General features: G+C 38.2%; 1 protein-coding gene across 2 annotated transcripts in view; it reads right to left on the bottom strand.

Annotated features, from left to right (window-relative positions):
* The window catches only part of unc5a (unc-5 netrin receptor A), a 194511-nt gene extending 181523 nt beyond the window's left edge, over positions 1-12988 (bottom strand). For both annotated transcript variants that reach the window (XM_015350036.2, XM_015350034.2), the window contains exon 1: positions 12358-12988. In XM_015350036.2, the coding sequence (XP_015205522.1) occupies positions 12358-12448 (91 nt within the window). In that variant the 5' untranslated portion in view covers positions 12449-12988. The remainder of the gene's footprint in view (positions 1-12357) is intronic.
* Between the last annotated feature and the right edge of the window lie 387 nt (positions 12989-13375).

The raw sequence follows: 13375 nt of genomic DNA on the forward strand, positions 1-13375 counted from the left end.
AGCTTAGAACGTTTTGGCATTCAAGGTCATGCACTTGTGCAGTTTAGAGGGAACACAGGATACAAGGCTTATATAAGCCCTCTCGCACGTGAACATCTGGATCATTCAAAAATGAAATAGGTAGTGAAGTCTCTGAAAACAAAAAAAACTGTATGCTTCTTTGCTCATATCCAACAGAACCACAAAGGAGTCACGGTTCTCCCATTCCATTCCAAGACTTTATTCCTGCTACTCTTAAACTGTTTAGGTGAAGGTGAATCAAGTGTTTAAAGCACGAGCTGGACTGAAGTCTTGTAAGGGATGTTAATGCTTACAATGGCCTGAAAGAGCCAAGGTTTCCTCTCTGCTGTGTCATGGAACAGGCAAAGACTCATTTCCCCATTACAGAGATCCTGAGGAAGCCAAGCTTCAGCTTTGCAGAGGGGAAGATACTCCACGAGGAGGGAAACTCCGAACAAATTCGAGTTTCATCGGCATTACAGTGGAATTACAGTGTTGCCAAACCCTTGCTTTAACACTGGAGTTTCAAAATGTGTACAGTGTGCACTGCTCAGAACGCACAATTGGCAAATTTACAATAATTTTAACTTTCAAAACTACAGGGGGCAGGGGAGCAGGTGGCATGGCGGCACCATAGTTAGCATTTCCCTGGGTTCAATTCCTGGGGTGCTGTCTGCATGGAGTTTGTGTTTCCTCCCCGTGTTTGTGTAGGCTTCCTCCAGGTGCTCTAGTTTCCTCCCACAGTCCTCAGACATACTGGCAGGTTAATTGGCTCCAGTAGAATTGGTCCTGGTGCGAGTAAGAGAGGATCACACTATGATTAATATTAATAACACTGAAGCACATACAGTACAGTTGAAATTTTCTGCACCCTTAACCTTGGAAAATAACAGCAGCTCGGACTTAACCAATGTAAACATTCTTTGTCTTGTTCTATATAGTAGCTACCCTTAGATAAACAGAATCCTTGTATTAAGCCAGCCGATAACTACGTACCAATAGCAGTAGTATTTCAAAGTTCATTACGCATCACCTTATGTGATTATCTCTAGATCTGTATATTCATACACATGGATATATATACTTTCAATGCGGATTGACTGGAAGCAATACATAATATAACATGGAATGAAAATGAATGAAGTGAGAGATTGTATTCTGCCCGTCTTTGCTTTCACAAAGGTCACAGGGTATAATGCTGCTCGTATTAATTAAATTGCAACAATACCGGGTGAAAACAAAGGACAGTATTTCAATATCTGGAGTTTTATGAGCGACAGCCGCAGCTGTACAGAAATAAGATGATCTGGGTCCTGCGGGTTCAGGTTGTTTGCTCACCTGAGTTGGGTGAGTGATCCTCTTCCCCACTGAGCCAGCCGAAAGCTCCCTGAACCTTTACAACACAGACTCACAATTCTTTCCTTAGCCCTACTGTAAAGGGCTGAGAACAGCTGAAGTTACATCCCTTCACTTCACTACAGAGTCCACCTTCTCTCCCACCTCAGTGTAACCAGGGCTGTCTTTTCATAAACTCCCACCTTAAAGTCACCTGTCAAATCAAACAAGCCAGGGGTGACATTTAATTTAAAACTGAGTTGAGAGGTGAGGATGCTCAGTTTAAGAGAGCCACTCACACACCTTTCAAAGAACACTCTAACAGGCTGCTACCCGATACAGCTACTCAGCGAATTGCTTGGTGATGGTTTTCCCCATAAAAATAAAGATCAGTCATACAGAGAAAATCTGTCTTCTATTAAGACACTCAAAGAAGAAGCTGCAGAACTTTGTCAGAAGGCTCTTGAGTGTCAATATATATTCACATCAGAGAAGGCTCATTTTTATTCATACTTATTTCATGTAAAGGCATCACCACAAGACTGTAGGTTACTGAAGGATGTCTTTTTACACTTCATAATATTTCCAGGTTTCTAACTGGAGGTACCTTCTCACTTCAGGCTCTCACATCAGAGGTATCTGAAGCACAAGATTCTATCAAGGATATACCGGCGGGTTTGAAAAATTAGTAATTTGAATATAAAATCTTTGTACAACCATTCTGTCATATAATATACTCCTGCTTTTTTATTTTTTTAAGTATAGACTTCCGTGTATGTAAAGACTTGCTTTAAGGAAAAGAAAACTTAATTTAATCTTAAATAATGCATAAATAGCATAACGAAATTAAAAAAAAATGCTTCTTTTGAAGTCAACTGCAGTAAATTGATTAACACCATTTCTGTTTTTCTTGCTGAAATAAAAAAAAGATTTGATAGTCTCATCAGGATGATTAGCATATGACTGCAGTATCTTTTTGAGGTCTGAATTTATGCTTACGTGTTTTTTTTTCTTATGATCACAGGGTGTCTGCTGCAAATCTCTCTCGGATCTGGCCGTGCGTCTTCTGCTGCGGATTTGAAAAGAACGCTAGTGCTCAAGTTTACAGTTGGCAATTTCCAGAGAAGCTCCAGCTTTAAATACAGCCTGCTGCCCCCTGGTGGTAAGTACTGGGAACACTTGGACCTGTCTGCCAGACAAGTAAAGAAGTACAGTAAATCCTGATAGATTTCCATGTTATGTATATATCCTTTTTCTGACCCTTGATGCCCTGTCGCATTTTCAATACAGAATGTATGCCCCCGAAATCTGTATTAGCAAGGCTTTATCCACTACCCAGGAGACTTCTGTAATGAGCCATGATTGAATACCACCGGGTGTATAAGCATCTCCCAGTCACTGACTGATGGCCAATTAAACACTTAAACACTCAGGTGAGAGCTATTGATCATCAGAGAGCGAGTGAGCTCCCCACACATCATAAAAACAAGCAGAGGGCCTTACAGTAGATGTGCTGAGACAGCTGTTCAGGTAGTGGATATACTGCACCCTCGTGTGTGTTGTGCAAGCTTTAAGATGTTTTAATTGTCATTTGAAAACTGATCCCTTTTCCAGTCTCTATAAATTTCATGAAAGGAATACTGCTGTTCAAACTAGAAAAACTTCACTTACAATCTATTAAAAAGAAATGTATACTTTTCATTAAAAGCAGCATTTAAACTGGGTCCGTTATAACTGTGCTTCATTCTTTTAATGAATCTTTCGAGGTAAATTAGACAATGTTTCTAAAGATATAAATAGTTTTACAAGGGATGAAAATTAGTAATACAACTAATTATTTTAATGTTATATTTAAGGAAGGAACACGAATTGTCTGCAGCCTCAAGATTCTGATCTGAAAGGAAGAACTGCATTACATTAGATCATGTAAATATTTTCTATTAAAGAATTCTTGTGTAACTGTCATTTCTAGGCAAAATGCAAAGATAGAGCTCAAAGCTAAAAACTAATTTTGTGGGTGAAATGCTCATTTTGAGGTACAAAATTCTCATTTCATGACACAAAGAGTTTATTTTGTCTGGGGGAAATCATTTCATGAGATGAGGTGATCATTTTATGCACAAAAGGTTCATTCTGAGGCATGAAATGGCAATTCTGGGGCACAGAATTTATATCTGTGAGCTGAAGGAAATTCAGGAAATTGGCAATAATTTACCTCCACACATGACATTTACTAACCACTCGTGGAATGTGATTTTTAAAACGGGGTGTATCTGTCTTCTGTAGCAATTATTTTTCATTTTTTCCCCTTGCCAAATGATGGGAACAGGAAGGTGTATAATCAACCAAAAACAAAACATACTGGAGCAATGCATTAAGACTGTCATCGTTTCAGTAGTAAACATCTTATTTAGCACACAATTTCCTTATGGACCTTACTTAGCATACCTACATGCCAACACAGCTTTTAATCATCTGACGTGCCAACAAAAGTGAAACTACAGCACATGTACAGTACCTACTTATCATCTAAGCACCACTGCTTTCCCTTGTAAGTTACATACAGTGCTTCAGAAATGTAACCTTGTTCCCCAGTCTGTATTAGGACACTACTGCAGCCCTGCTTCAGCAAAACAGCCTGAGGATCAAGCCCTGCCTTTGCTTGTAGTGGAGTGAAAACTAGAAATATTATACTGTATGTGTTTTTTGAATAGAGATAAATACAGAGATGAAAAAACTACAGTCTTTTACAGTTTACTTGATTGGACTTCACAGGAGATCTGGGATATTGCCTCCAACTCTCTCAATAACAGTGAATCCTTCAGGATTAGATACGAAGAGACAAGTTAAACCAGTTGTCTGTATATTCTGACACAGTTTTAGGGGTCACAGTTTATTCTCTCCTGTTTCCAGGCCTTTCCGAACCCCTTGTTGTAACCTGCAGGTCCCTGAACTTTTATGCGTACCTCAAGAAAATGAATAGACTTTACAATAAAATTGTCTAAATGTGCTTGGACACACAATCTGTTTAGTTTTTCCGTCAGTCAAACTGAGAAACAAAGACAACTCTTTTAGGTCAAAACATATTCAAAGCTCTTCCTTGAAGTGTATATTAAGAACGCAAGCTTTTTTTTATATGAGCTAGGGCTGTGGAGGATAAAAACCTTGTAAAATGCTTGCTAGTACTGTCCCTTCAAGTGAAATCCATTCAAACAAATCTCTTTTCAATCCAAGATGTACGACTTTGTTCATTTGATATTTTTTGGTTTCAAACAGCATTGGGTTTCTTCACAAATGAAACAGTAATGCCTTTACGGATGTGCACAGGCACACACCAAGCGAGTTAGACTAAATGAAGGCAGAAAAGCACTAAGAGACCACAGCATATACAAAAAAAAAAACAATCATTAAATTCTTTTAGGAGTAGCCCTTTATTCTGGCCCAGAACGAGGACAGAGCTTCCAAGGCAAATGTGGTGAATGCTCAAACACCTAGCCTATATAAATATTACAAATCACTCCTTTGAAAAGAAATGAACAGCTACACTAGTGCCCTAAACTAATGCATGTCAGACTGTCAGACTCTGGCCAGCATTCCGAGCCATTTTAATGGAGAATTTCAAGACACGTCACTCAATGTGATCGGCAGCTTGAATTGTTGCAGACAACAAAAACTGAACAAAACCTTAATGAAAGAAAACAAGGAGTTATATTAGTGAGTGGTGCAAACAACACAGCCATCCTTGCAAAAGGTCAACTTATTTCAGCGCGTTTTTTGGAAGCCAAGCTATGGGGCATAGATTTATTATCTTTGTGACGTTGTCGTGTGCTTTGCAGGAAAAAAAATGCTTTCTTGCTATAAATGTAGATACTGCAATTTTCAGTCTGTGTATCTGGATATTCGCTTATCGAGGAAGCAGAATGGTTGGAACAGTTCCCATTGAGGTCTGCTTAGGTTCTCCTCCCAAGAAAATCTCTATTGTACAAATGTACAAGTTATTTTTGTCAGTTAAAGGTGAGACAATTTATCATGCAGCTATGGATTATGAAATTTCATTACATGATGTGCATCATGATTCATTACCAACAGCGATATGCAGTGAAGCAGTTCCTGAATGATGAATGAAAAGCAGGGCTGTTAGTAAGATAGATGTCTTCTATATCCTCTTTAAGTGTAGTCTAACAATAAAAAAAAACAAATCAGTGACACATGATGCAATTTAAATTAATTTTATAATTGAAATATTTTTATATAAAACACCTTGGAAAAGGGACAGTCTAGACTTTCCTTTTAGGAATTCTGATTTGCAGTGCTTTGTTCTTTTACTCGTGCCTCACCTCACCTACTGTACATAGTCCAAAAAATTTGAAATGGATGAAAAGAACAAATACTCGTCTCGAACCAAAAACAGGATCATCCAATCTCGTGTGAATTATCAGTCATCCATCCCTCACCTCAAGAGGCAAGCTCTTTTACAGAGCAGAAGAAGAGGCTTTAATCTCGATGTCAGAAGCAGCTCCGAAAAACTTTTCATTACTGATTTTACCCACCAAACAGACATTCATCCTTTTGACTAAAACACCAGCCTAAAACAGGGCACTCCCTCTCCGAACACCGTTGTGCCCACAAAGACATCATCCAACATCAGAGGTCCAGGAATCCATCATGTCAGCTTACCCTGACGAGGAGAATGCGCTGGTACTCAAGAGATTTAATGATATCTTTTAAGAATCATAGCTGTTTGTTGGTTTTTTGTTTCTTTTGATAACAGCAACACACATGTCCACTGAATGAAGCATCAGACTGGAGGGAGGATATGAGTCCCAATTTCCCAAAACTTACAGGCACACATCTCAAAACCATTTCTATAATAGCAGTGTAATGTATGCGCATTTCAAAGGTAAGGGAATATTTTTCTGTGTGCAAATTCCCCAGTAACTGGAATACTAGCACTGAGTAATGTGTTGCACCTTGATACAGCGTACAGTGATCAACTTGCGTTTTAACCACAAACAGCATGTGTGCCCTACTTATTAAAGTTATGTAAAGACTATATAAATACATTAGTAGGATGAGGAGCAAGATTAGCAATAAGGGAAATAGATCTTAAACCATCTGAAGCCAAACCTTAAATCAAAGGACCTTCCAAACAAAAACACAACACCATGGAAATATTAATGTTTTAGCAAAAGGGCACATTCTGTACATGGTGATCAATATCCTTATAAATGCTATTTGACGTTCAATTGCACTTAAAATAATAGACTGCGAGTTTTGACGTTCAGCTTTATGACACCACACCTTTTCATACATATTTTATTTAGTAATTAAAATTACATGTTTCCAAAGGCTATTCATAAATGCAAAGGACCAATAACTGTCAAAGTATAAATTTATTAATTTAGAATACATTTTCATATGATCAAGCCACATGATTTTTTTTAAATCTACCTGTCTTTCAGCTCCAGAGAGGTCTGAGAATACTGACAATTTAGCTTTTTTAAGAAATGTGTAATAGTTCTTTATTATACTGTATATTATAAAAAGTGGAATTTTGCAGACTTTGAACTTACTGGTATTTTTGTAGATCATTTGTGTACATGTAAATCAAAACCTCAAAACTAAAATGAACAAGAAAAAAAATATATTTCTCCACTACTCTCACCCACTAAAAGAAAACAAATTCTTCGTACACAGTTGGACAGAAACAGCAAAATTAAGTCAAAATGAGTTTTTGAAGCATAAAGGACAAAGGCAAGCCCACTTGTTTCAAAAATGCCTGGTAGGTTTGCATTATAGAAACACAAAAAATCCTAATTCAGTGCTTGACCTCCAGAGGACTAATTGTGTTCAAATTTTTTTTTTCTGGTGTATAATTTTCCCCCTCCTCACGGATTCTTCACTACATCATGCTAATCCACCGAGTTGCTACCAGGGGTATAAGGAAGAAATAATTTTATGTTAAACTCTTCTCCCTGAGTGCAAAAATGTTCTCTCCACATGCATCATTTGAATTCATTGCTCACTACCATGAAGAATGAAATCAGACTTTTTTTTGTTAAATTACCATCTCCATGTGAAAGACCTTGCCCAGCAAATACATGAAAATAATTTGCTACATATTAGCTAAGGGATAAAAAAAATGATTATTAAATTCTCTTAAGAGGGAGACAAAGGGAGACAAATTTCCTTTTTAATAAATCATGTGAATCTTAACTTCCTACAGTATTTACTCATTCCCTTTCTCTCTTTAACGTATGATCTTAAGAAAAACAACATTCTGAAACAACATTTTAACCTTGGATATTGCTGCTTTATCCCATCTCGGAAAATTAAATAACTGTAAATATCGCTTTTCATGACACACTGTCCATTTCCTCACTCTTTTTTTACGCTCAATACTTTATTTTGCTAAAAGGTAGATTTACTTTGACCAAATTCTTCTCACAATGTTAAAACAATTTCGGCAGCATTTTAATGTGCAAATGAAAGAAAAGTACATTAAATATAAACATTCACATCAGAAAAAAGGATTCTTTCCTGATTATTCCATTAGCACAAATAAAAACAGATCCACAAATAAATAGCTCATTCCAATTTCTTACCCTGTGTCTGCAACATCACAGTGCCATTTAATAAAAACAACAGCTACAACAGCCAAATTCTCCAAGACGCTTCTAAGACTATGCAAGCTTTTAGGCTACTATAGGGACAGCATCACAGTCCTTTAAACAATTCTCTCAGTTAAATATGCACCATGGACTCACTCCAATAAATCAAAGTCTAATATCTCCTTCCAGATTTACAATGGCAAGACATCACTTCTGGCACAGCATTTAAATCTCTTTAAGAAATGTATTTTTTTCCCCCTAAAACAAAAACAAAACACTTAACAAAAATGAAAAGCTATAATTCCTCCACAACTATGGATCTATGGATATATTCATCTCCGTCTTGGTTTCATATATTAATCCCAACACAGGGTTGAAAACAAACAGTACCAGAATCACTTTACAATCCAATTTCAGGTTCTGCTGCATTCCTTGTCTGTGCTTTGGAAGGTGTAATTTGAATATTTCCACCTTTTCAGTGATTCCACTACTTGACAAATCAACCATAACAATCCACAGGTTGGTATTTTGGTAGAAAATTTCATTTGAAAATTAATTGAAAACTGTATAACACAATTTAATTTAAAATTCCATAACCCCAAGCATTCAGTCCATTTAGAGAAATGGTTTAAGGCCGAGTAGCAACATAGGTATTCAGATATTTGGGAAAGGCTGCATTGAAGGGATTTTGAAAATAAAAGGTAATAATTTCTAAAGGCACTTGTGTTTTTGTGAACACAAACATTAAAGTTGTTAAATCAAGTTTTATATTGATAATTCATTATAATCAGGTGCAGTGATTTACAGAGTTAAGGGGTGAAATATTTATCAGCTCCACTTAAAACATCTAAAGTCAGTGGTGTTAACACACAAATCAGGGACACAGAGAATTATAGGTAACAAACTCTTTAATGCAGACCCAGTACTGTTCCTGTATAAAAGGTCCTATCCCTGATGCTTAAACAAGAAAAACAGTAACTTTAGTACCAGAAGAACAGTTTTAATCACTATAGATATATTACATTGCAGAGCTTATCTGTCCAGAGTTATCCATGGGTTCATTCATTTCCTTTACACAGCAATACTGATGGAACATGTACAGTATTACCAATCATGCTCTTTGGAAACCCGAACATGGATGGTCTTAAATTCATTTATTATTATATCTGTCATTTCTAGCATACAGAAATATGAAGATGTTGTAACCAGGACTTTATTGATATTTTACTGAAAAGAGGTGCCACTAACTCTTATAATAGTACAGGATGCGATAGCTTATTGGCCTTCTAATTTTCAGGAGATCAGATATTTTTCCCCCAGAATAAATTTGTATTTTTTTACATCTTAATTGGTATTGAGATAAAGTGCAGCAAACCTAAGAATGCCAGTGATGGAAAGGGGCAACTCTTGTTTAGTTAGTGTGAAATATGATGTCCCTGGAGCATGATTGTTTATTTTATTTTAATTTATTCATAATTATTCACTAATTAATGCAGCAGAAAAGCCCATTCGGATTCATCATCTCATGTACTTAAGTGTCCTGGGGGCAAGAGCACCAATTACCCGACTTAAACAAGTCAGCACTCTGTCCATGGTACAACAAACATTTGGAAATCAAGCACAATGCAAATGAGAGGGAATAATCCCACACATTTAATAGGATATTAGCCACTGGTCTCCCACAGTTGACTCTGTAGTGGTCTGCATGTACTGTACCACGGATGATTGTGAAACATCTGAGATATTTTTAATACCAGATTTGTTCTGTTTGTCCCACTAATTATGTGGAAATTTCATTCAGAAGCAGGTTTGCATTGCAGGTGATATACACTAAAGCAACAACTGCTTATTTTTGTGACTTAAAAAAAATCAAGAACAATTACTGTGCGTCTTATTGTTTTAGGAACTTTTGGAAGCAACCTTCTGAGGTCCTGTTATTGCTCTTAAAAATACGACTTTCCCACTGAATTTCAGATTACTAGAGAGGCAAGAAATGATTCAGACGCCTGAATTATCACATTTTCACAGCACGGTGGCTTATCATTGTTGAAATCTGCCAATATCCATGGTGATTAACACGAACGTGAAAGGATTGCATAGTTGTGCAAGATTAAATCAAAAAAAGCCCTCACTTCCAGCTACAAATGAAAGTATTATAATACTACTCATTGATCCATTTTATTCCATTGTTTCCTTTTTGTTTTGAATTTTCCCAATCCCCGTATTGTCCAGAAATGGTAGTATACCCCTGATTTAGCTTAGCATGTTTGCTTGTGCTTGTTTCATACTTTAAGAAGGAAAACAGCCAACTTTTGTCCTTATGGGTTTTTGTTCCTATCAAGGCTTTCTTGCTTGGTTTCTGTGAAACAAAAAGATGTTGCTTCACTCACAAGAAAAGCCAACTAATTGTCTGGGATTCTATATCTAAGAATTGGAGGCTTTAAGTGATGGAAAGGTAACAGCTATTAAAGGCAACTGCAGATGTGCTAGAATGGCAGGTCACATCTGGAACCTTAACAGCCAGCAGCACCACACATGAAGCATGAGCTTGAAGCATTCTTGAACCCACCAGAGATGAACAGAAGACTCTCTAAGCCACTTTGTACTTCTGGAAAAAGATCATAAGCAACTGTCAGAGCTCTGTGCATCTTGTAATTGCATAACATGTCTTGGGCTGACTTCTGAATGCAAATGTATGCTTTCAAGGAAGACACTAAATACATTAGCTGCGAGACTTGCAGCGTTTTGCTGATGTTACAGGCATTCTAGGCTTCCAAAGATAAAAAAAAGACTTTCTCATTTTAAAAAACTTCTGCTGCAGAAGTCTCATTTTAGCAGTAGGATGGTTTGCAAGACTAGGCTGGCACTTAAAACGTTATTTGGTGTTCAGAGATGTTCTCTACACCACCACGTTAAACACACATAAACATCACTTGATTTGGTTTCTAAAACGCTCCTCTTAACTCTGACCACACAAACACTGCACATCGATCAAACACAGCGGAACTTTTGATATGAACTCTCATGATGTACGATGCTTTGGGGAGGGAAGTTTTCACAAAAACTCGGTTGAGATTACTGCACTGATTAAGGACACTGCATTGATTTAGAATATTCGAGGAAGTGGCAGTAACCGGTTAAATTCACAGCACCAAGCACCATTAACCTCATCACGGGTGCTGTTTTTAGTGCTGAGCTGCTCGGATAGCAGACGCACATTAGCATGAATACAAGAGAGCGATCCTTTTCGTTTCACGAAGCTCTCGGCGAATCCAAAACTATCCCGGCCGCTACTTTCTCTTTTCCTGTACTGCATCACTTCCACACAGCCGCGACTCTGAAGCATCAAGCTGGAACAACAGATCAGGCTCGGAAGCTAGCTCCCGTAAAACGTAACTCTTTTGTTACGTCGATAACCGCCCATCAGCAACAAAAAAGTTACTCTGTAAACTTGACATAATAATGCAAATAAAGCCCGAGTCATTTACATCAGAGAGAGAGAGAGAAAGATAGTACCCCCTCTGAGCTCTGCGTTTCTTCATTCCCCGTCGACAGATCCTTAAAACACAGAAGGAAAGGCGCAGCGCTGTAGTCTTCGCAGCCCAAACTCAGTCTGGTTTACAGATCTTTCACAATTTGATTCAATGCCTAGCCCATATGTTAAACAAAACATGCCAGTTAACAATCGTATATACTGTACATATGTTTATGAGCTATATGCAGCACGTCAATATTAAGAAACCACCTTAAATCTTCCGGACGTAAAATCCGTGCTGCACGCAGTTTAGGTATAGCGCAGGTATCTCTTTTGACACTTGTGCACGTCAAAGACACATAAATAACTACACAATTCTTACGTAGTGCTCTTAAGTTTCGCACCATTGCTCAAGAAGGCACAACAAATTTAATTTTCACGTACTTCTGCTTAACAGCCCAATCATCACACCTAGACACCAGCGGCACCACTGTTCTCACTCTTAAAGATTGTAAAAACCTCACTTCACGGAATTATTACCTTAGGGGTGCGGAGATCCAATTTGTCACGACTGTCAAATGAGTCATTTTAATATACTGACTCGCGTATTTAAACGTGCAACCTTAATTAAAAACGTTCTCGATTCAATATGTTAAAAGTGTGCGTGTACGAATAATACCAGCGCTTTGAGTTTCTTCCAAAGCACTAACAAAATCGTGATCTATGATGTTATTATTGCTGTTATTATTAACTAGTCATAGTTCTAATACTAAACTGTCATTTTATTAAGGGGAATGGAAGAAGACTAGCAATAACACACAAGTACAAAACAACGCAGCCTCCCCCTTAATCGACCCGTTTCATCTAATTAATGCCACACTTAACAGAAGCCAGAATATGTGGATCGAGTTAACGAGAATTAAATCTACAACTTACCACTGTAGGTAAATCCGGCAAACAGCAGCAAGCTTCCAACCAACATCAGACCGGACCTCCAGCAGACAAAGGGACCCAGAAGCAACAACATGATATTCAGCACCTGTCCGTTCAAGTTTGGATAAAGCTGGTGGTTTAAGAAACAGCGGAGAAACTCGCGCGTCTGTGTCGTTAGCCGACGAAGCAGTTCTTATTTTCTCCCTTCAGCAGCCCGTGAATGTGCACTTGTAGCAAACACCCGAGTCCACCTTCCTGTCCATGGATATCTCCGTTCTGGGTCCTCTCTGCTCAAGAACAGCGCGACACAGGTGTGGTGCAGAACGCTGTCGCTGGAATTTCTCAGTGCAGCGGCTGTGCGTTGCGTGAGTCTGCAAGCGTGTTCCGTTCAGGGGCAGAGGCAGCAGCCTGCCTTTTTTTTTTCTTCTCTATTGCTTCGCTTGCGAAACAGTCTGCTACCTCCTTCGACCGCGATCTCGCATGAACTGATTTTTCAGTAGCAGAACATCTGCTTGTACAGCAATGCAGGAGAGAGGGAGGCTAAGAGGTAAACCGAACACCACTGCTGCAAAACCAGGAGTGGATCCCAAGCCCTCACATGGAATGGATTGACCTCAAGATTAATCACCACTACTACCCCCCGTCCCCTGCCAAGAAAAAAAGTCAGGCCAATGTATTCCAAACACGGCGTCTGGTTTTACACTCACCGTTACACGTAATCATTATTCATATTGTATATGCGGTAACAGGAGAAACCCCTCTCAAAAGCGAAGTTTAGTATGGTGTGAGAGTAAAAAAGATGATGCTGCCGATTAATTATGACAGGATCAGAAAGATCCTGTGATTTCTAGTCTTCTTCTGCAGATTATGAATCCATACGCTGCGAGACAGTTCTAAGTAATCAAATGCAGCCTAAGATTAACGTTTAGTCATGAACATATTAACAGCTCTACCTCAGTTTGGGGATTTAATTAGCCCAATTGTAAGACAGTTTGCGAAAAGTCGTTTAGAAGCAGCACTG

The sequence above is a fragment of the Lepisosteus oculatus genome, chromosome 11, assembly GCF_040954835.1.
Source record: "Lepisosteus oculatus isolate fLepOcu1 chromosome 11, fLepOcu1.hap2, whole genome shotgun sequence".
Lineage (NCBI taxonomy): Eukaryota > Metazoa > Chordata > Actinopteri > Semionotiformes > Lepisosteidae > Lepisosteus > Lepisosteus oculatus.